General features: G+C 48.0%; 1 protein-coding gene across 2 annotated transcripts in view; it reads right to left on the reverse strand.

Moving 5' to 3' along the window:
- The window catches only part of EFR3B (EFR3 homolog B), an 84,914-nt gene that overhangs the window by 35,116 nt on the left and 25,136 nt on the right, over positions 1-24,662 (reverse strand). For both annotated transcript variants that reach the window (XM_060026994.1, XM_060026993.1), the window contains exons 2-4: positions 11,668-11,744; positions 10,517-10,644; positions 1,702-1,852 (exon numbers count right to left, since the gene is read on the reverse strand). In XM_060026994.1, coding sequence (XP_059882977.1) covers positions 1,702-1,852; positions 10,517-10,644; positions 11,668-11,744 — 356 coding nt within the window. The remainder of the gene's footprint in view (positions 1-1,701; positions 1,853-10,516; positions 10,645-11,667; positions 11,745-24,662) is intronic.

Here is a 24,662-nt window from a genome sequence, read left to right on the forward strand (position 1 = left end):
GTATGCAGAAGCCAATCCCTAAGCAAATCATTGAGCTTAGCTGGCTCTGGCTCCCCCTCATCCCCTGACTTTCCTGGTCTCTCACTGTCATCCCAAGTTCAGATATTCTCATTAAAGACCTGAAAGCAACACTTCAATTTAAAAAATTATACTTTACTGCAGATGATGTGCAGGAATGGTATTAGCAAAACCAGACTTTTTGCTGACAAGTTTTACTGTAGCTTCAGTCCTTGGGGTGGTCAAGTACAAGCTGGATAAAGATCCATTAAGGATGAAGAAAGAAAGAGAGAGGAGGTCCCGGGCTTAGAGAGCTGGAAAGAGCATCTGGTTGAGGGACACCGCCAGCAAAGCCTGCCTCTGAAGCTGAACTCTGAATCTATTGCAATTATCTGACTCAACTTTCTTATAATCACCTCTCCTTACATAATCTCCATTGTCTGCAGTACGGTAATCATTAGTCAACTGCTTTCTTGCTAATACTGTGATTCACTGTGATGGGGAATCTAGGAATTGGCAGGATTCTTAATTTTCAAGCCTGTAGCTAACAAAATGCCTACCCTGGGCCAGGATGTGCTGTAGGGAACGCTAGCGCTGACAGCCACATGTTTCTATGTCTCCCCCGCCGACCCCGGGGGAGATACCCTCTGGATGCATTGATGACTGGTTTAGTTTCCATGTACATGTTCTCTTCTAGACTATAGTTATCTTAAACAGGGCAAGTGAAACAGTAACTGAAGCTGTTGCCAGGGCAACATGACAAAAGAATTTACCCTCAGCTACTGTATATGTAATTTGTCAAAGGCAGCTGGCTCACAGAGAGAGGAAAGAGGGGAATAGGTTGTTAGTTTTGGTCTTTGAAAGAAGAGTTGAAAGACTGTCTTCTGGTTAAATCAACTTAAGTAGAACAGAAAAGCAGCTGTGACCTGTGCAATAAACACTCAGAAAAGTCAGGTTGGGAAGGCTAAGAAGACAAAGCTTAAACTTATTTTTTTTTTTCCTGGTGATATTTGTAAAATAGTTGCATGTCAGGGCTTTTAATACCAAGCTGCTTGAAGGCCTGGAGCTGAAAGTATTCCCTGAAGGGGAAGGAACAGAGAGAGAGCAAGAAATGGAAGAGAACAAGCGGGATATTCAAGTATGTTAGATACATGCAAAGCTGAGCGTTCTTGACACACCTGATAGCTCTTCTCTCCCAAAACTATAAGCCCTCATGATAGCCGCCACTTGTACTGAGACCAGTTACGTTACAAAGCTTGGACTGAGTTCAATCCACTCAGGTTATCAATGAGAAGCCAGGCTCATGAAAGACAACCCGCTCGAGGTTACCCAGCTAGGAAAGGGCAGAACTAAGCCAGAAGCCCTGTTTCCTGCTTCCCTGTGATCTTCCCACTTATCTGATCCCTCTGTCCTGTGAACATCCGTTTACTCTGTCTTCGAAAGAAGCACAACCTGGACAGCTTTCAAAGGATGCCCCATGGAGTCAGGGGCCAAGCTCTGAGGGCACTGGGCACCCCCTGCTCTCAAAGAAATACCTCCCTTTCTATTTTTACATCTATTGGGGCCTCACCTAAACTTATTTAAGGGAAAAATCATTTTTAAAAGTCAGAAACCAAATAGGAATGGATCCTCACCATGCTGACCCAGAGGTTCTACACCCCCTCCTCACCATCCCCACTGGCAAAGCCCCTTGGGCCTCCTTACCGAGTTGGTGCCAAGGATCTGCAGGTTGGGCTTCTCAGACTCAAGCAGCTTGGCCACCATCTTGAGGAAACTCTCCACGAAGAGGTTGATGCTCTGGCAGTGACAGGCCATGAGCAGCTGGTCCAGCGCCTCCATGGCGATGCACACGTACCTGGGGAAAGCAGCAGCATTGCCGTCACTCAGCCTCGTGCCTGTTCCACCCCCACTGCGTGGCCGGGGCAATCTAGATGGCAGTGCAGTGGCCACCTGGGCAGCATCCAGCTAATGCAGGTCTCCCCTGGGTGGCCGACGACTGGACAGTTGTTCCAGCCCAGCCCTGAGAAGCAGAATGAGGCAGAGCTGGAAGGGAGCCTAGAGATGAATTCATCCAGCCCCTTATTTTACACATGAAGAACTTGAGGACAGACAAGGTACACCATTTCATGAGGAAATACAAGCAGAAAAAACTGATGCCCAGAAGAGCAGCTTCTGAACTCAAACCCAGTGAGGTCAGAGAATTACTCATCCAAGTCAAGACGTGTTTGTTGACACTGTCCTCGTCAGCGCAGGGGTGTAAGGATGAAGAAGTCCTTTAACTTAAAGAGCCTAGAGTGGGAGGGATAAGATAAATACACAGATATCTCCTCTAAAGGGAAAATAAGAAATGTTACCAAAAAAATGACATCCCACGAGGGTTCCAAAGAAGGAAAGAGGCTCTAGTGGGGAAGAAGCAAAGAACTTAATGAAGAAAGTTTAGGAAGAATCTGAAACGGGCCTGAGGACCAGCCAACTGCAAATGTTAAGGAACATAAAATTGCAATTTTTGTAGCTGAAGACCTCAGAAGTGCTATAATGACGTCCTACTCAAACAATACGGTTGACAGTGTTACCATGTTTGGATGACACTCAGCTTGCCCAGGGAGCATTTTTACCTCATGGAGAATAAGACAGAATGAAAATTCTTTTCTCCTTATGCAGCAGGTGCTCTGTGTCAATTCTAAGTCTCTAACCACTTAATTATTCTAAAGACTAAAACCCGAGTGAATACTTTCACAAACTAGGAACGCACGACATCCAATGGTGAAGAGCTGCCCATCCCATTTTTTGACAACCAAATGAACTCCTCCTTATATTTCAAGCAAACCCTAATAACCGCTATCCTTTATTCACAATTCTACTTTTAGAAGCAGCAAAAAAGAGAGCTGAACCTTCTCCTACCTGCCAGCCCTTCAACCACACGGAAACAACAATCTCATTTACTATGTTCCTCTCTTCTCCATGCTAAAAATACCCAATCCTGGGAATTCCCTGGTGATCCAGTGGTTAGGACTCTGCGCTTTCACTGCTGATGGCCCGGGATCAATCCCTGGTTGGGGAACTAAGACTCCCACAAGCCTTGCAGCACGGCCAGAAAAATAAAATAAAATAAAAAAATTGAAATGCCCAGTCCTTTCCAGACTAGCCTTTGCAGGACAAACCCCAATTACTGTCTTCTTCAATGCCTCTCTTAAATCCCAAGAAAAAGGTCACAAATCAAATTCCTACTGAGAATCAGGAATACACATCTAAGCTCAAACCCAACATTTGTTCCACGATAGTGACATAATGAGCATTTGGTCAGGTAAGGCACATCATGAAAGATACATCCCCTACATACCAAGCATTTGCATTCTAAAGAAAGTAAGGCAGGGCTTCCCTGGTGGCGCAGTGGTTGAGAGTCCGCCTGCCCATGCAGGGGACGCGGGTTCGTGCCCCGGTCCGGGAAGATCCCACATGCCGCAAAGCGGCTGGGCCCGTGAGCCGTGGCTGCTGAGCCTGCGCTCCGCCACGGGAGAGGCCACAACAGTGAGAGGCCCGCGTACCGCAAAAAAAAAAAAAAAAAAAAGAAAGCAAGGCAGACATTCATAGAAAAAGGTTATCTTTTAACTTCTAATAAGGGAGACTCTGCAAAACTATTCTGGTTAAAATCTTTACAGTTTCCATTAAGGAGTTAGGTGTCTAGGGCAGAATGCTAAATGTCTCCCCTGGAATCTATTTTTGCCCTCTTCACTAGTCATTTAGAAGTTTAGCTGAGCTGTGGCTGCCCACTGGGAACATTTCCCAGCCTCTCTTGCTGCTAGGTGAGGCCACGTGACTTACATGTTGCCATTAAAATGAGAGGGAGTGATGCGAGCAACGTCAGCATTGCTTGCTTGAAAGACAGGATTGTCCTCCAGGTCCTCTCTTCCCTCTTCCTGCTGGCTGCAGAGTGGCAGCAAATAGATGGCCAGAGGTGAAAGCCCCGGATGACCTCATGGGCGGAGCCCACCAACCCAGACTGGACTATTGCATGAGAGAGAAAAAATATTTCCATATTGCTGGAGCCACTGTATTTTCAAGTCTCTTTATACCCTAAATAACACAAGTATCTGATAATCAGGTTTAGGAGTGCTTTAGAAACCTGAGGGCACAAATAAAAGGGAATCCTGAGCGATCCAAAGCAACTCAAGTGACTGCCCTCACAGGAAAGAGAAGTGAGGGCTGAACATGACTCCATCCTGCAAGAGGGGAGATCAGGCAGACTCCATGTACTCGGAGTGTGGTCATGTGCCCATTACAGGGTGGTGACCCCTCTACTCATAGAGCCATGTGGAACACAGGAAGTACTTCCTGATACAAACAAAATGCAGGCAAGGTAGAGTGAGAAGAGAACTCCAAACCTACCTGGGTGCTAAGGAGTCAGGCTGATGCTTCTAAGTCAGAGCAAGTTCTGCTACTTGGCCTCTCTTTAAGAAGCGGCCGAGAGGGACCTCCCTGGTGGTCCAGGGGTTAAGAACCCGCCTTCCAATGCAGGGCACACTGGTTTGATCCCTGGTCGGGGAACTAAGATCCCACGTACTGCAGGCAACTAAGCCCTCACGCTGCAACTACTGAGCCCATGCGCCACAACAAAAGACCCAGTGTGCCACAATGAAGATCCCATGTGCCACAACTAAGACCCGAAGCAGCCAAAAAGAAAAAATACAAATTAAAAAAAAAAAAGAAGAAGCTGCCTAGTGTCAGGTTTATATGCCGTGTACATAATAGGGGATGAATTAAAAGATTTTTTCTTTATGTTTTGATCCAAATCATATCTCTTTGAAGGTTAGGCAGATAGTACAAAACTCTCGATTAGCTAGTCTTTGTTTTAAAACAGAGTTTGGTTAAATAAAAAGAATGTCCAGGAAGCATGACTATAGGATGATTTCTGAAGACACTACAAAACCACAACACAAAGCTCCACAAAGCCCTCGTGGCAGCCACTCAGTTTCAGACATTGTGCATCTGAACTGCCGCACACATAAGCCAGCTTTGCAAATCCATGTGTATAAAAGTAACAGCAGTCATGACGTTTTCTAAATGTCCTTTTTTAAAGACATCAGTCGCCATTTCTTCAGTACCCTTGCCCTAACTTCTTTACCAAACAACCGTAAGTAAAACAGCCTCTCTACTCTGAAATTTTCCTTCTCACTTTTGTAAAATGTTTATTTCTTTTATTTATATGAACTGAGTCAGCTATTATTATTGTTTAATATTATTAAATATCATTAAATAGCTGTCTCTGGGCACATTCACAAATGGATCCGGTCATGCTCTTATCTACAGAGTGTCTTTCAAATACAAAGGCAGCATTGGGTGTTTGGGCTCGTTTGGTGAACTGAAGCCACATTTTCTCCTGCTCTGGAGGGCCCGCCAGTCCTCGATAGCCTTGCCCTTCACAGGATGTCACAGCCACAGTTCAGGATACCTGTCATGCCTTGCAGACCCAGGCCTGGCATGTTCCGGGTCCACTGTATAGGCCGTGAAGCAGACTGATTCCTGCAGGGTTGGGGAAGCAACCTGGGCCAGGGCCCTTCCAAAGGGACAGGTTTTCCCTGCGGAGAAACCTGGACACACTCTGGCAACCAAACATGGCGGATGGGAAATGGGAGCAGGCAGCATGGAATTCTCTTCTTCTATGAATCATCCCAGCATCCTTCTGCATGAAGGGTTTCACCATTATTTTATAGAGTTTAAATGAGGGAAAGGAAGGGGCGGGGTGGGGTTTGGCAAGAGAAGAAACCAGAAGGCCTCCCAAACCCCAGAGCTTAGATTGCTGCTTTTCCCTTTCCTGTAAAAAAATTCCCAGAAAATCCTGATAAGGAAAACCATCCTTTGCTAGCCAGAAAAAAAAAAAAAAAAATTGGCTACTGACCAAGAGAGGAAATTTTGATGGAAAGTGAAAATGATGGTAGAAGTGAAACAGAAAAGTAAAAAAGTTTAAGGCCTAGTTCTCTGAATACACACTCCTTCAATCCCCATCTTTGATCCCAACACTAAGGATGGAAGGATTATAATTGCAAACTTGAACTTTTCAAAGTATCTTAGAAGATTAGAAGTCAATGGGCTTTGGAACCTCCTGCTCGCTGCATTGGTCCTATCTTATCATAACCTTCCTGGGTACATCTTATCCATTAAGTCTATACTTTCAAAGAGCACGGGCTTCTCAGGGTAATGTCCACTCAACAGGACTGGGGCCAAATAGGTTAGTCTCAGCAGAGATCTGCTCTGGGCTTGGTATCCTGAAAGGAGTCCAGTGTAGTAATAGGTCTGAGAAACTGGCCTGACTGGGTAGTTGGAACAGGATGGGGAAGAAAGGAGCTGGTGAGAACCAGCCCACCACAGGGGCCCAAGGGAGAGGCAAGAGTAGGGCGTGGACCACAGCAGCAGGTGATGACCAAGGATCTTGGATCCACTTGTAGGGCTTCCCAGTAGGTGAAGAAGGCAGAACTCAGGGAATATGGGATGGACTGGGGTTCACAGGCAGCAAGTGAGGTCAGGAGAGGCTACTCAGCAGGTTATAACAACAGGAACTCAGAGTCATGGGCCAACCACAGCAGAAGGTGAGTTATAACAAGTGAGGAAAATACACAGGGGGGGCCTGGTGCGTAGGAGTGAGGCAGGAAATACCTTGAACTGAATTCCAGAGCAGGCAGCTGCTTCTGCGTGAACACCTTTCACTCAGTCAGGAGTGGGCTTAGGAGCCTCCGGGAAAGGAGGAACTGGCAGTCAAAGTCTGAGAACCAGACGTGGTTGCAGAGGAAAGCAGACCTAGGGTCAGAGATGGGAACCAGCACACAGAGAGAGGGGGCAGCTTTAGCAGGGCCAGCCATTGCCCAAGAATCACTCAAAGAACCTTGACCAAGAACCTCTTATTCTGGGCAGTCTGAATGTATTTAGTCATGTCCCCACTGCTGGACAGAAACTTCTGGGTTTTAGCAGCCAGAAGTAGGGGTTGACCTCAGCCAAGGGAGGGAAGGATCGACTCGTCATCTAGTAGGAATCTGTGACATCTCTGTCTGAAGGGTCAGCTCCGTCCTCCAACCAGGTTCAGGGTCCTTCTGGGGACTGTGTATCTCTTGGGAGCCCCACCAGCTCAGCTCCAGGGTCAGGCTCCTCAGGGAGTAGCCCACCCCTCTTTGGCATGGGCGTCTCCATCCTCCAGGCACTGGGGAACCTGACAGATTCTAATGTGGCCTTCTGAACGTGGTCATTGCTCCACGGTCATTGTCAGCTGACTCTGAATCTCACCCAGCACTGCCGTTACCTCCCTTGCTCTCCAGTTTCTAGGGGTGTTCTAGCAGTTGGGCTGAACTGGAAGAAGAAAAATATGAAGAATTCTCACTTTTTGCTGCTCTGCACATCACTGCCCATTATGGCGCACACTGAGTAGCAATACCTTGAAATTTGTATCTTATCCTCTCTCTGCCCACGTTTGGTTATCACCCTTGATGCTAAACACATACGAGCAGAGGAGGGGGATCTGCCACTGGGCCCAACACCCAAGGTTCACGTCCACATGGTCAAACCATAAACACAGACACCTGCACGGTGGTAGGGAGACAGCTCCTCAGACTGTCTGCAGGTAAATATTTCACTCTTCCAAACCTGCCACCAGTGATTAGGACAATGATGATGAATGTGGCATTGGGTAAGGAAAGACGGGGAGGGAGAGGAGAGAGAACAGGAGTACAGATCTAACAGATTTTCCTTCTCCAAATGTTTATGGTTAGAGCCCCCAGAGAGGCCATCAAGGCTTTAAATGCTCAGAGGCTGCAATGGCTATTTTTAACAGAACGATAGCAATTTTGAGTTGCAGTGCTAAGGGCAGTGGAATGTTTCTGAGTGGCTCTGCTGGCTACAGGACATTTTTACTCAGAGAACCATCACTGCAGAGAGGGCAGGAAAAATTAGTATTAAATGTTTAATGGCATTGCTTGCATATTAGTTTCAGGTTCAGTCTAGGATAAGGTCATTTTTACTTGCTTGAGCCTGCTTTATAATATGTCAAGGCGATTTATATAATCAGCACGTTCATTCTATTCATGCCCTTTTGACTGAGTGTGTAACCTAATTTTATTATAGAAAGGGATCATAGAAATGAATCGTTTCCGGTCTTGCTTTTATACCGGGGATAGCTTGATGTAAGCGTGGCTGGTGGGTCCCGTGGAGGTGTGGACCTCTATACACTGTCAGCACAATGCAGATCTTTACACTCTGGTTCTCACTCCACCTTCCTCACCAGGAGGAAGGGACCCTGGAGGGTGATGGGGCTGATGGATGGTCGTAGGGGGGGAAAGAGGGTCCAGGGGAGAGATCACTGCAAAGGCTCAGAGGCCAGAAAGCCAGGGGGGGGATCGTCAGCTAGTCCATCTGGAATGGGTTTAGAGCAGCTGTGGCAGGTGTGTCTGGGTTAAAGGCAGGTTGGGGACAGGTAGTGGAGGAGCCCAGAAATCAAGCTGAGACCTTGGATTGTACGCTAAAGAAGCCAGGAGAGTATAGCTTGATCTGTGTTTTGAAGATCATAGTGTTGATCTGGAAGGGCCAGTAGAGGAAAGATGGGAAGAGGGGGAGACAATTTTCAAGGCCACTGCCATAATCCGGGGCCTGCCTCAGGAGAAAGGTAGGAGCAGAGGAAAGTAGAGGGTGGACATAAAAGGCTTCATAGAGAACAGAACCAATGGGACTTAGGAACAACTGCCCTAGATCTACCCTTCCCTTTGCTCCAACAGCCGTGCCACCAGGGACATCTTAGAGCTCTCTTTACATCCAGCCCCGCTCCAGATTGTGGCATGACGGTAGCGTAACAAACATGGTATGTCCTGCCGTTGACTTTTTTCATTTCAGGAAGTAATACATGCTCAATAGAGAATATTTAGGAAACACAAAAGTGTAGATAGAAACCAAAAACCCCAGCCACCTTGTTCACAAAATATTAAGAGTACTCAGTATTTTGGCGTATTTATTTTTACTGTATTTTCCAGGCATTGAGATTTGTTATTGTTTTTAACTTGATTTAAATACTGTGTATATAAGTATGTATTCTATTTTTCATTTACTTATGGCATTTTCCATATTATATGGAAAGTATGTTTATAAACACCATTTTTATTGACTAGGTAACATTTCCTGAAGCGATAAACACCATAATTTACTATTCTCCTCCAGTTGGGCATTTAAGTTACTTCCATCTTTTCAGTATTATAAAAATTACCATAATGAACATCTCTGTGTGTACAGTGAGATTATATATAAGATTGATATGGTGGGATAGATGAATAGAAATGGAATTACTGGATCAAAGGGCATAAGTGTTTTTGAAGCTCTTGACATATATTTCAAAATTACTTTCTAGAAAGCTTCAACCAATTTGTACTCATTCTAGAAAAGTATGAAAATGCCTCTCATTTTGCCATCCCTGGGTTAACACTGGAAATTATATATACTTTTTAAAAAAAACAATTTGATAAGTGAAGGTGGTAGCTTAGTATTTCAATCTACCTATTTGGCTGTTTAATCTATTGATCAGGGACTTCCCTGGTGGCACAGTGGTTAAGAATCCGCCTGCCAATGCAGGCGACACGGGTTTGAGCCCCGGTCTGGGAAGGTCCCACATCTGGTGGAGCAACTAAGCCCGTGCGCCACAAGCCCATGTGCTACAACGAGCCTGCGCTCTAGAGCTTGCAAGCCACAACTACTGAGCCCACATGCCACAACTACTAGTTCCCCCACCAGGGATGGAATCCGTGCCCCCTGCAGTGGTAGGGTGGCGTCTTAACCACTGGACCACCAGGGAAGTCCCTCCTTGCTTTTTAAGAGAGTAAGCTGAATGAGGCAGGGTGGGTTTGGTGAGAGTAACGGCACATTCTGGGTTCAATGGTGTGTGAGGGCTTCTGGATAGAGACACGGGGGTAAATGGAGGCTAACAGAGGTGCTCCTAGGAAGCCAACACCCCCTTCTTCCCAAATCTTGGCAAGGGCATCACATTTTACCTTTGGAAAAGCACAGGGAACCCACTCCTCACTCCCAGTCCCCATTTTCTCAGGCTGTTCAACAATCCAGTCTATTAACATTTCTTAAAAGGACCCTGGGACTTCCCTGGTGGAGCAGTGGTTAAGAACCCGCCTGCCAATGCAGGAGACACAGGTTCCGTCCCTGGTCCGGGAAGATCCCACGTGCCGCAGAGCAACTAAGCCCTTGTGCCACAACAACTGAGCCTGCGCTCTAGAGCCCGCGAGCCACAGCTCCTGAGCCCCCGTGCCACAACTACTGAAGCCCGTGCACCTAGAGCCTGCGTTCCGAAACAAGAGAAGCCATCACAATGAGAAGCTCACGCACCACGACGAAGAGTAGCCCCTGCTCGCAGCAACTAGAGAAAGCCCGTGCACAGCAACGAAGACCTGGTGCAGCCAAAAATAAATAAATAAAAGGACCCTATGTTTTGCCCTGAAAATATATAATTTCTGCAAATCTCTCTCCACCCTCCCATACTACTTACCCATATCGATGACGACCCACATCACGGATGAGCCTCTCAGAGAGGTAGGCGCCAATGCGATCGAGCTTTTCTGGAGCTGACAGGGCGTAGAAGGTCAGCTTCTCCATGTTGGTCTTCACCAGGCCATCCTGTAAAAGACAGATCATCCTCACTGTGGCCATGCGATGGCTAGAAGACTTCAAGTCTAAAGGTAAATGGTCATTCAACTTAATCAACACTTACCAGAGTGCCTGTAATGTACGCGACAAACACATGTGGGTTTTGGGGATCTAGAGATGATTAAAACATAGACCCTGCTCTCCAGGAACTCCCAACTTCACCCAAAGTGTGCTAGCTATAAGCAAAAATAGTCAGTGATATAAGTGTACATATGTGTGTGCATGTGTACACTATATGTATTTACATATGTATATGTGTATGTACATGGAGGTATATATGTGTGTGTGTATATGTGTGTATATGAATGGATGACAAGTCTTCAATGAAAGCAATGCAGAATTAAAACGTATTGGATATCCAACATCGAGAAGTGAACAGGAAGAAGGCAGCTCTGCAGCTTTCAGGGAATTGTCCAGAGGATGTTGGAAGTGTGACCCTCCACTGCCCATCAGGAAGAGGTCATTGATTTCCAGAGAAGAAGTCAAGTACATCAGACCCTTTCCAAAACCACATAACCCATAATGAAGCCTGACCGTAGAGTGGCAGCTTGGAAACCAAGAAGCCAGGTGTCCCCTGTGCCAACTTGACACCTGGAAGATACCAGAGGGAGCGTGGAGAGGACATGAGCTCCAGAGCCAAAACCCAAGAAGGGAAATGCTCACACCTGACAACAGCGAAATAGTAGCATTCTGAGTTAGCGGCTCAAGGAACTATCACCCAGAGAGACATGAGTGGAGAGAATGCTCAGCGGTGGCCAGAAGCACTGAGCACCGAGACACACTTCAGAGCCCTCTGCGGATGCTGCCCGCAGAGCGGCCCAAAGCTCCTCGTTCTTCAGGCTCCCAGCTGCCTCTGGTCACCGATGGGGCTGTGGCCGAGGTTTTGGTGTGTCTGAGTGAGCCCCGGGGCCCACTCTCCCTCGGAGCAGCCCCCAGGGCCCTGGATGGGGTAAGGTGGTGAGAGGCATGCTGGCGGCAGGAGACGAGACCCACCTCGGGATCCTCAGGGAAGATGTTGTCCACCAGCCTTTTGTACCTGGGGCGCAGGGCACCGCAGCAGCCACATACACCTGCAACGGCAACGAGAAACACCGGGGAGCTAAGCCTCCTGGTTAGGCCGAGGGGACCAGGTTGGGCCGTTTGTGAGAAACCAGACCCAGGCTGGAAACAGAAGGGTCCCTCCCTTAGAGCGCCAGGGCCTCGGTCCTTCTCACTGCTTCCCCAGCCCCAGCCCCACTCCAAGATGTCTGCCTTTTCCGCTGGGTGTCTTTGCTTGGAAATCAGGCATAGGTGCCAGCAGACCAGCACCTGTTCAGGAAGCCAGGCCATAGAACACACACGTGTGAACACGTGTGTACACACACGCACGCACACACGCACGCACACACTCACACCCACACCCCACACACACCCACTCACACCACACACACCCACTCTCACACTCTCCCCCACACCCACACACTCACACTCCCACGCACACTCACTGTAACACACACTCACACACTCCCCCACACACACCCACACACTCCCCCACACCCACACTCCCACACACTGTCACACACACACTCCCCACACACCCACACACACTCACTGTCATACACACTCACACACTCCCTCCCACACCCCCACACCCACTCTCACACACACCCACACTCCCACACACACTGTCACACACCCATACCCACTCACTGTCACACACACACTCACATACTCCCCACACACACCCAAACTCCCACACACACTCACTCCCCACACACCCACACACTCACACACTCCCCCCACACACCCCCACTCCCACACCCCCCACTCTCACAGACACTCCCACACACACCCACTCACACTCACCCTCTCTCTCTCTCTCTCACACACACACACACACACACACACACACACACACACTCTTGCTCTCTCTCTCTCTGGGAGAAGACTATACAACGGTCTCCTGCAGCCCAAGGCTCTTCCCCAGTGTCCTGGAAGATGGACACAGCTTGGAAGAGCGGCTGCTGCACCTACCCGGCCCCCTCGCTTGATCCCCACTTCTTGTCTACTCTGGTCCTCAATCTCCTTTACCACCCTCTCTCCTGGGGCCATTTCCATTATAGAATGTTATGTGAAACTATGAGAAATTAACACTACATTAATTATTAACATTTGAAAATGCATCTTTAATGCAGCGTGACTGCGGTGTTTGAAAGCCTTGGTGTTTGAGAGTTGGAGGGCTTCGGGGGGCCACCCAGTCGGTGGTTCTCACCACTAGCCCTCCCCCACCCCAGGAGGTTCTCACCCGTCTGGGGCAAAATGAAAAAAAAACTAAGAATAATGTACCACGTTTTCAGAAAGCTGAAGACTGACATGCGCTCCTTCTTTGTATTTTGGTGCTGTGAAATGACAGCATTAAGAAATCAGTGATAATAAAACAAACCTGGGGAAAATAAAAAGTTGATGAGTCTAGGTCCCACCGTAAAAAACTTTCAGTTGGAACCACTGATCTCCTCCCTTCCTCCTGACGCAGACGACTCCCCTGGCACATCCCAGCCGCACCCTCCCTGCATTGGGGAAGGGAGAGGATGGCAGGGAAGGGCCTGGGAAAGTCCCCCCCCAAAAGAAAAAGTAATTGCCTCCTCATTCTACCAATTAACGCTTAAATCTGTTTGTACAAATGCTTTACTTGAAATGCAAATGTGCCCTGGAAGGATCAAGCCTATGGGTCATTCAGAAAAGAATGAATTACTTTAGTGGGAATTACTTAAATCACACAAAGAGCCACAAAGAGCTTTACAGCGGCGAGCACGGCGGCTCTCCGGGACCAGGATGGGGAGGGCATGAGGGCGGCACCACCAGGAGGAGAAAGGAACCGGGATCCCGGCTCCAGGGGAGACTCGGTTGTTAGGGGATGGGCGTGTCCTTGGAGAAGCCAAGGGGCACCCTGAGGACAGGATATCAGATTTGCCATATCCAGGGACTACTGTGCCCTCAGCCTCCCACCCACCCCGGGCACAGGGAGGATTGTGGACCTAGTCCTCGGCTGCAAACCGGACTCTGGGTTCGGTCTCTCTGGGCTGGGCTGCTACTGGCGTCTCCCCATCTCCTCCCTGCCTCTGCCTGGGAGAAGGTGTCCAGGCTCCAGCTGGCTGGCATCCAGGGCTATTTCTTGTGACAGGACAGCTCCCTGGGGCCCCTGGCCTCAAGGCCCAGGATTTAAACCTGCCCTCCTGCCCTCTCTCTGCCCACTGCGGCTGTCGGCACGCTCCTTCCCAGGATGCCCAGTGGCACGTGCCCTACACGCTCCCTAAAACAGGAACACCGGCCCTTTGCATTTTAAGGGAGTGAGAACTAGAGAAAATGAGAAATTAGGGCCCCCAAACCCCACTGTCAGTCCCTTCTTCAAACCTTTCTGAAGGGCCCGCGAGCTGGGACCTGCCCTGGACAGAGGACAAGCTCAGGGTTGTTAGAAACCCCAACTGGTCGAGAAAGCACAAGCCCATTTTGGGTACTCAGGGTAGAAACCTCTGTGCAGGGGCTCCCCATCCCAGCACAGAGGCCACGACGCAGGGCCTCCGTGAGAACCCATCGCATTCGAGGCCCGGGCGTTCTCCTGCCTGTGGGGAGAGCTGAGAAGGCCAGAGAACAAGAGATGGGAGCAGGTGCCCCTATCAGCAGAGCTGCACTGCTTTCGGGTGCTTCCTGACCTACACCCTGGCAGCTCCTTCTAGTCTGTTCTTTCTTTCCAACCTCCTCAGACCCTTGGAGGGCAGGGGCTGGGGAGGCAGAGTGGGCAGCAACATGGGTTTCAAACCAAATCCTGGCACTGCTGCTTCCTAGCTGTGTGGTGTTGGGCAGGTAATGACATTCTGTGTGTGCGGTGTCCTGGGCTTAGCACACGGGGCTGCTGTGAGGCCACAGCGAGTTTACGCAGCAAAGCACTCAGAACAGGGCCGGCCTGCTAACAGCCAGTGCAGGTCCCCGCCAGCTGCTCTCCCCTCTGCATTCCCCAGCCCAGGGCAGCTGAGCCCTTCCCGAACTGCTAGCTGGTCGGTGCTGGCTGGTACATCTTAGCGTGGCTTCCCCACTGACCACTTACTCAGCTATGGTGAGCAAGGTCAAGGGGCAGCTGAAGGCCTAAGAAGGAAGAATCCCAGAACGTTCCCAGAAGATCAAACTTCACTAGCCTGTGGGTCTGAAATGATAATCTGACCTCAACCTCCAGTCACTGCCTGGTCACCTTCTCAAAGCCAGCATCCCTGAACTTTCCTGCCTCAGCGTCAGCTCCACAAGCACACACAACAGACTGGAGTCAAATGCTGTCGAGAGATAAAGCAAGAGGCTCACTGGGGAGCACCCATAGGACTGTACGTTGGAGGGTCGCCAGGAGAGTAGTTACAGTGGGTAACTAACAAGCGTTCATCAGAAAAAGCGTCTGTGGACAAATAAATCTATGAAACCTTGCACACCAAATCCCCCATTTCAGATTTGCAGGCAAATAAGCTTATTACAGCCTCTGAAGAGTCATAAGGTAAAGAAATCTATTTAAATTTGTTCAAATCAACATCTCCCCATTTTTCACTGTTACAAAGAGCAGCATGATGAATACTTTTAATCGTCTTTTTTCAAGGCATGTGTATTGGCTACTGTGTGGGAACAGAAAGGTATATGCTACTATAAATGGAGCACATTGGAAACTGCTAATCTTAGAGTTTAAAGAGTCCTGGGTTCAAGTCCTGGTTCTGCCATTTGATCTTTGAGACTCAGTTTCCTCATCAATATAATAAGAGGAGGGCTTCCCTGGTGGCGCAGTGGTTGAGAGTCCGCCTGCCGATGCGGGGGACGCAGGTTCGTGCCCCAGTCCGGGAGGATCCCACATGCCGCGGAGCGGCTGGGCCCGTGAGCCATGGCCGCTGAGCCTGCGCGTCCGGAGCCTGTGCTCCGCAACGGGAGAGGCCACAACAGTGAGAGGCCCGCGTACTGCAGAAAAAAAAAATAAATAAATAAAAAATATATATATATATATATATATAAAATAAGGGGAGATTTTCCCTAAGGTACAATTCTATGATTGAAGTCCGAGACCATTTGCAATAGACTCTGGAAAGGGAGAAATCACCTTGAGCTCTGCTGGTTGTGGGAAGGCTTCCCAGGAGAGGAAGGACAAGAAGACGTGGGGCAGGATTCACAGAGGTGAAAAGGACAGTGGGTACTTTATTCTTTATGTGCCAGACACAGTGCTAAAATACTTTACAAGCATCAACTCACTTAACCCTTACAATAACTCCATGGGGGAGGTATTGTTTTATCCCCATTTTACAGATGTGGAAGCTGAGGCACCAAAAGGTTAAGTTACCTGCCTAGAGCCACACAGCTAATAAGTGGCAGGATTTGAACCCCAAAATCTACCTCTAGGGGCTACGATGTTCTTAAGTACTACACCAGGGAAGGGATGCATTAGCTAGGGAACTAGGGAAGGCTTACACAGAAAGGGAAAGACCACTAGGGCAGTGCATTTTGAGGGAAACCACAATATGTCAACCCCAAATATGCCTCTTTGACATAAAAATTGTCTTGAGCTGAAGGCAATTAACTGGCAGCAAAAGGCAGGAAAGGCTCCCCCTTTTCTGCCTCAAGAGCGGAAATAAATGCTCCTTTTACTGGAGACAGACTTTAAGAAGTCAGCAGAGGAATCTGCAAACAAACCTTGTTAAGCTAACCCTTATCTTCCTAGTTCTTTCCTCACCATTCACTACCCATAGCCCCAACCCCTTTGTCTGGTCAGTTCTTCACAAATGTATTATTTCTTTGTCTAAAAGGTATAAAATCTTCCTGCTCTGGTTACTTCTTTGGGTCTTCACTCTCTTGTGAAGGCTCCCAGGCACATGTAAAAATTCAATCAAATTTATATGCTTTTCTCCTGTTAATCTGTCTTTGTCAGTTTAATTTTCAGACCCAGCCAGGGACCCTCAGAGGGTCAAAGAAAACTTTTTCCTCCTCTATAATTTCAAACTGTAAAGTGCACACTCATCATTTGGGGATCTTATTAAAATGCAGATTCTGCTTCAGCAGAGCAGGGGTGGGGCCTGAGACTCTGCATTCCCACCAGACTCCAGGTGATGCTGATGGCCGTGGCCCAGGGACCACACTTTGAGTCTGCAAGCCACCAGAGCACAGTGGCTAAGAATTTGGGCTCTGGAGTCAGACAGGCTTAGGTTGACATCCCAGCTCTTCCAATTTCTTATTGTTTGATCTTGAATAAGTTACTTAACCTAAACCCAAGTTTCCTCATATGAAAGATGAAAATGATAATGGTTCCTTCTCAGAGGGCTGCGGTGAGGATTAAATAATAACATCTCCCTGGCTCCTTTTTCCTTTCTAACTCCCTTGAAGGAAAGATACAGAGGACCAGGCGGGGGCCAGACTGAGTACAGCCTTAAACAACAGGCTGAAGAGTTTAGGCTTTGCCTACATTAACCGAGAGCTCTGGGAGCCTCGTGAGCAGTGGGTGACATCGAAGATCAGTCCAGAGGTGGCATGCAAGATGGGATTGGACAGAGAGATTTAAGGCAGAGATGTGTGAGCGAATCGCCCCAGGTCAGGGGCAAATACCTGAACTGAGTGATGTTATCAAGATGGGAGAGTAAGGGGCAGAATCAGCAAGACTTGAGGAGCTCTAAAAGGAGGAACAGGAGGAAAGTACAAAAGAGGACTGTGGGCTTTTCGGTCCCGCGACCAGACACCACAACCCCCTTGACTGAAATGGAGAAGAGACAGGTAGCTGGGGCTGGGGGGAGTGGGGACATCTAGGTGGGATCATCCAGGTAGTTGTGAGGAGGGCTCAGACTCATGGGAGAGACCAGGGCTGGAGCTCTGAGGGTCACTGGCCCTCATTGCCCACTGGTGTGTGAGAGAGGACCCGACTGCTCAGGGGAAAGGGGCAGTGGGAGCGGAGTCCCAGAGGATGGCTGCCTTGTCCACTCCCTCTTTCTTCCTGTTTTCCCCACCCACTACTTTTCTGTAAAGCCTTTCACCTTTCTTTGCCTCCTTTCTCTGCCCATCCCCTAAGGCCCTCCAAGCTAAGGCATTTGGGGACTTCATGCTGTTCACACTGATCCTGAAACAGGAGGGAAGGGGGCAGGGCACAACCCCTGAAAGAATGACATAGCCCGAGGACATGCCATAAACGGATTAGAACCAAAGGAGTCCAAGTTGACTTCCACTAGACCTTGAGCCTCAGTATATGCTCACTGTAACACATCAGAAGCTAAATGACACACCCACAGGCGCCATGACAGTCCTAAGGCGACAATAAGGATCAAAAAGTGGGCGGTGGCCCAATTCCTGGAAGTCCCCGCCCCCTCCCCAAAATAGCTGGAATACTCCTCCCACTCATTAGCCTATGAAATTACCCACCCCTATAAAAACTGACAACCCCATACCCTGGCGCCTTTCTCGCCTTCTGAGATGGCCCACGCTCTGTCTGTGGAGTGTGTTTCTCTCTAAATAAATCCACTTCTTACCTATCACTTTGTCTCTCACTGAATTCTTTCTGCAATGAGACATCAAGAACCTGAGCTTCATTAAGTCCTGAAACCAGGTGTGTGATCTCAGTTGGAAGACTGTGGGTTTTGGCCGGGTTTGAGATCAAGCCGCGTGGGTTCAAATCCCAATCTGAGGTGCACGGTTTCCATCCCAGAAACATGCCCTTATTGGCACACCCCCCACCCCTGCTAAAATTCAAAGTCCCCCGTCTGATTATCTAATTCACGAGAGGCCAGTAGCTGATCAATAGTCTTTCAGAGGGTATATGCATTAAGGCTTAAAGGCTGAAAAAAATAATCTCTAATAGTTGAACCTTGGAGACATTTGGGTGAGGAGGGTGTTTTATATGAGGAAACCAGTATACAAGTGTCTACAAACTGTTCTGATATGTTGAGCTCTGGAGTTTGTTTGCTTGTGTTTTAACCCTTTCACACCCAGTTTTAAGGAAAATAAGGTAGGGAAGCAAAATTAATAGGCTTGTTGGGGGGGGTGGGGAAAGTATAGAAAAAGTTAAGAGTTTTTTGTTTGCTTTTAAGCAATCACAGTAATTTTCAAAAGAGAATGGGGCAGACAACTATGAAGCCATATAGGTGACCATGTCCTGATTAAAGGAAAGAAACACAAGAAAGGATCATTGGGGAAAATAACCTAAAGCTATTTACCATCTTATCTGCTCTACTTTAAAAAGGGACCGATCAGGGCTTCCCTGGTGGCGCAGTGGTTGAGAGTCCGCCTGCCGATGCAGGGGACACGGGTTCGTGCCCCGGTCTGGGAGGATCCCACATGCCGCGGAGCGGCTGTGCCCGTGAGCCATGGCCGCTGAGCCTGCGCGTCCGGAGCCTGTGCTCGGCAACGGGAGTGGCCACAACAGTGAGAGGCCCGAGTACCGCAAAAAAAAAAAAAAAAAAGGGACCGATCATATGACTAAAGAGATTTTTTGGAATCTCAGCCAGAAGTCAGAAAAGCTCCACACTTCCTGCATAGGTAATCAAAGCAGCAAATAAAGGTCTCCTCTCGATATGGGGACATATGTATATGTATAACTGATTCACTTTGTTATAAAGCAGAAACTAACACACCATTGTAAAGCAATTATACTCCAATAAAGGTATAAAAACAACCAAACAAACAAAAAAACCAAAACAAAATAAAACAAAAAAAAAGGTCTCCTCTCTGATAAGGCAAAGAGCCAGAGGGCTTGGTCAGGAGCCCACCGCCTCTGGGTGCCAAAGCAGTTCAGGAGGTGACAGAAACCCACAGGCACCCCTAGAAAGCTTCCAACCAGAAAAAGGTGAATTCGAAGTAGCCACAAACAGGCCAGGGGGGAAAAAAAAACGAAGAATAGAAGACATTTAAAAAGAAATTGAAAACAGTTCCTTGTTACGAGAGATTAAGTAATATATTTTCATGTATTTCTTTAGCCTTGCTTCTAATGGTATTTATTCTTAATGTTTGTACATAGAAGTATATGGAGTTCAACTCGCCATTTGCCTGTAAGAGAACCTATTAAATTATGAGTCATTTTATTTCTAAGAGAGAAGCACTCTCTACCAGGGCCCTCTCTCACTCTCTGGGGATCATGTCTGGCATATCCAAGCACGGATGCCAGAAGTAAATTTAATAAGGATCCTCTTCTGTCACTAGGACTTGTCTTACCTAATATTTTTATACTTATTTTAAGAAAAAGAGGGAAATGTGATATGGTCAATTTCACTAGTATGTATTTAGCTGCTCTGGTTACTAAAAAATCATATCAGCAGGATTAACAGAGTGTCCAATGACACTCAGTGACTTCCTCCAACTTCAAAACTCTAAGCATGGTTAGACCTGCACCAGTGGCCCATCCTGCCATCTCCCGATAATTCATCTGCCCCAGCCTTAGGGGCCTCCTTGTACCATCCTGCCTCAGGGCCCTTGCACTTAATATTCCCCATCTGGAATGTTCCTCTCTGTATCCTCCAGGCTCCCATGCTCATTTCTCTAAAGCGTCTGCCCAAATGTCACCTAACTGTGGAGAACTTCCCTGACCATCATTCTCCTTTAATTTTCTATCCCTGATCTATTCCTCTTCGTAGCACTTTTTACCAACTGACATACTTTGTATGTGGCCACACTCTGTCTCCCCCACTCAAAGGTAAGTTCCTGAAGAGCAGAAGCCCGGCCTGTTTGTCCCTGCCTATCCCGGAGCCTGAACAGGGTCTAACCTGTGGTGAGGAGGAGGGAGAAATAGTCATACCCATCTGTTGAATGAAGAAAGAGTGTGTGATTGGGAGGAAAGCGATCATGAATTTCAGGCATTTAGCAAAAGGTCTCTGGGTGCTTGCAGGATATTCTCCTAGGAGGACTCAGGGAACGTTTCTATTGGAGAACCGTTGGCTCCAGTTCCTGAATCCTGCCCGGGATTCTGGGGTTGCTGCCACCTGTGGCTAGGAGCCAGGCTCACTGGGGCCAATCCCCCTCCAGGTGTGTGTGGGGGAGGGGGACTTTGGGCAGTGGGTAGCCTGGAATCAGGGCTCCTTCTGCCCTGCCCCTCCCTCCCTCTGGCCCCCTGCCTGCTGGCCCCCAACCCCCTAAGCCCCATTTGCTGTCTCCTGGCTTGGCCTGTGGCTAGTCCTGCATCTCCGAGGAGGGGCCAGAGGTGATCCTCTGTGGTTCTGGTGCGCGGCCAGGATAAGAAGCGCTGGCCCAGCTCTTTGCCTGGCAGCATGTGATGGCAGATCTCACAACTGCTGGCAGCCTCCGCGGACTCTGGACCGCTCACTCGGCAGCAACCCTGTCTTCACACCTCCTGCACACTGCAGCCCTGTTTCTCCTTTGCTCTGCTTGCCTGATCCTAGTTTCTCGACTGATCTGTTCGCTTGATCAGAGCTACCCACAACCTGGGGCAACTGGAGGTCTGTAACAAGCAAAAACTCTCAAACACTAAACACATCATGCTTTTCAACATCTAGGCCACTTCCCCCAAATTCCCTATTTCTAACCCAGCATCACCTGCCAGGCCCCCTGAGATATAATATTAGTTCCTTTAGATTCCTTCCTCTCCTTATCACTGATCCAGCCTCTGTCATGCTGATCTTTAATAACTAAAAAATCCACGGTTTACCACCTCCTCTGTGCAAAGCACTAGGCCAAGCAACTTTATACATATTTTGTATGTATAATACTCAAAACAAAACACTAAGGTTTGTACTATTATTTTATAAAGAAGCAGGATCAGAGAGGTCAGATGCCCTGCCCAAAGTCACACAGCATGTGCCTTTCTTCAGTGAGGCTTCCCTAATTCTCCCATCACTTTCCCCAAAATACAGCCTCAACAATTTCTCAGGTTCATCTTGTGCTCTCCTTTGCCACAGCTACCATACTAGGACCCCTCTCTTACACCTGGTATCCAGTCTTGTAAATGCCACTCGGCCAGTCTCCTTGCTTCAATTCATTCTCTAGGTAGTTTTGAAGCAAATTTTTGCTTGATTTAGTTTGCTTCACAGCTAAGCCGTTTGTCTGGCTCGCCATTACACTACACGTCAACCCTTCCACTTGGCATTCAACAAAGGATGCCCTGTAAAAGGGGGGTCGTTCCGTCTTCATGTCCTTCCTCCTGGCACAGCTCTTGTCCAGCAGCCAGAAGCCACATCAGAGTCCAGCTGTGAGAAGGGCTGGGTGGTCTGAGGAGCAGACTGGGGGAGCCATTCAGCCACGGAGAGCCCCACAGCTGCAGAGGAAAGGATGTTCAGGTGACAGGGACAGGGCAAAAACTGGAGATGGTAAAGGAGCAGGAAAGTCAGAGTCACGGTCCTGGGGGTCCTGAAGTCATCACACTGCGGGGGACGGGGGGCGCTGGCGACCCCAGCACGTGCTGAGTCCTCATTAGAAGACATGCAACTCTAGGCATTACTTGCCCTCTGCCAGCTAACTTCTGTTAGCTGGTACAAGGTACCCCTTGTACCATATTATCTTACGCAATCTTCTACCACTGCTTGCTCAGGCTGTTATTTCAGTGAATGGCATGTTCTACCCCCCAAGATAAACTGTAAATTCCTCGGGTCTCATTTTCTTCTAACCTCAGTACAGTATCTGGAGCCCAGCAGGACTCGAGGAAAACTGTCATGACATGTGATGCCTTTGATCAGCGTGAGGTCCAGGGAAGTCACCTTCTCTCCTAGACCTTGGTTTCCTTTTTATAAACATCAATGCCATTATTCCCATTCACCAAGAAAAATGCCTTTTTGCTTAAAATAGTTCATATTTATTTTCTCAGCTTTACAATCCCCTTGTAAAGGCAAGGGCTGGACTTGCTCGTCCCTACCAAAGCAAACTGAATTCTTTTTAAACAATTTACAATAAAATTTAACCCAAGGCTAATGGCACTGACACTCCTTTCAAATGAATTGGAGGAAACAGAACAAAGTTCAGAGAGAAAGGGGCGTTAGGTTCAAGTACCTCCCGTGAGGACCAGGTCTTGTGTCCAGCTGATGTGAACTGAACTTCAGCACTTTGTACGGTACTCGCTGGTGGGGTGGGGAAGAGGAAAAAGTTTAAATATATAGGTTCTGCCATCAAAGAACTTACTCTCTAGCTGGGGACATGAGACCCACCCACATTTAAAGTTGATGATGTGTCGCAATGAGACTAAGAAGTCCATAAAACTGAAGAAATCTCTGGGAGTTTGATGAGTCCAGGAAGGCTTCCTGGAAGAGGCAAGACCTGAGCTGGATCTCTATGGGTGGAAAGAGCTGGTAAGAACTGATGAACCCATGAAAGGAAAAGTCAACAGGACTTCAAAGGGAAAAATTTTAAGAAAACCATAAAGGTTCCCTTTTCTCTTTTTCCTTATTTCTGATTTTAAAAGGAATACATGCTTATATGTATACGAGTGTAAAATAGGAAAAAATAAAAATGAATGTAGGGCTTCCCTGGTGGCGCAGTGGTTGAGAGTCCACCTGCCGATGCAGGGGACACGGGTTCGTGCCCTGGTCCGGGAAGATCCCACATGCCGCGGAGCGGCTGGGCCCATGAGCCATGGCCGCTGAGCCAGCATGTCCGGAGCCTGTGCTCCGCAACGAGAGAGGCCACGACAGTGAGAGGCCCACATAACGCAAAAAAAAAAAAAAAAAAATGAATGTAAGCATCACTTATAATCGCACGATTTGTGATTAACCTTATAATGTATTTCTTCTGGTTTTTGTTTCTGTGTTTATACATATTTTGAAAATATGCACATAAAATTGGGATCATACAGTAAAGCATTAAAACCTATGTTCTTGGGCTTCCCTGGTGGCGCAGTGGTTGAGAGTCCGCCTGCCGATGCAGGGGACGCGGGTTCGTGCCCCGGTCCGGGAAGATCCCACATGCCGCAGAGCGGCTGGGCCCGTGAGCCATGGCCGCTGAGTCTGCGCGTCCGGAGCCTGTGCTCCGCAATGGGAGAGGCCACAACAGTGAGAGGCCCGTGTACCGCAAAAAAAAAAAAAAAAAAAAAAAAAAACCTATGTTCTTCTTATATTGTGAGCATCTACTGTCTCACTAAATATTTTTCAGATCCTCATTTTAATGGCTACTTACTATTCCATCTTTTGACAAGACCCTGATTTATTTAATCATTTCCCATTGCTGTTTCCAATTTTTCATTATTCTGAATGATGCAGTGATTTGCCCTTGATAATTAAAGCCAGGAATCGTACAGGCAGAGCCTGGTCTGGTTTTATTGGTGATAAGGAAACCAAATGGCGCCATGTGGCTGTGGGGACAGTAGTGAGGTGGAGGGGACATCTGTAGGGCCAGGACCCATCTCTCATTGTCCAGGGAAGATTCGGGATCGAAAGACCAAGAGGAGGTGCTGACACAAATGTGTTTGGGGAACGAGGCAGAGTCCGAGTTTCCAGACAGATTTTATTGGAAGTGGAATTAAACAGTAGCTGAATTCTCCGTGGGGAGACAGTTTGGACCAGACTGTGTCTGAATTCACAGACAACCAGTAGCTGTCAGTAGCCTGACCTTTTGGAACTCCCTCACTTCCAATACACTCACTGCTTTCCGGCCAATCTTGGCTAATCTGATTGCCACCTTAATTGAGGGTGGGGATTGAAAAACAGAGAAATGTGTCCAACTGATTTAATGTCAATGCTTCTATTCTTTCCTAACTGTAAGCTGCCCTGGGCTTGGGTATCACACTTCCAGCGAGTAATAGGTAAAAATAAACAGAATGTTTTTCCATTTCTTGTCTCTTGGAAACACTAACAGCAGGAAAAATGTATCCCAACTATTTTCAGGAACCAGACAGCCTGACTTCCAACCTCAGTTCCAGCTCTCACAGCTGTGCAAACTTAGGCAAGGTTTCAAGGTCTCTGCGACTCGGGCTACTCATCTGCAAAATGGGAACAACAGAACCTACTTCATAGGGCTGTGGTGAAGACTTGAGAAGTTAACACAAGTGAGTTCTTAGAACTGTGCCTGGCATCTAATAAGCA

Source organism: Delphinus delphis, chromosome 12, assembly GCF_949987515.2.
Source record: "Delphinus delphis chromosome 12, mDelDel1.2, whole genome shotgun sequence".
Taxonomy (NCBI): Eukaryota; Metazoa; Chordata; class Mammalia; order Artiodactyla; family Delphinidae; genus Delphinus; species Delphinus delphis.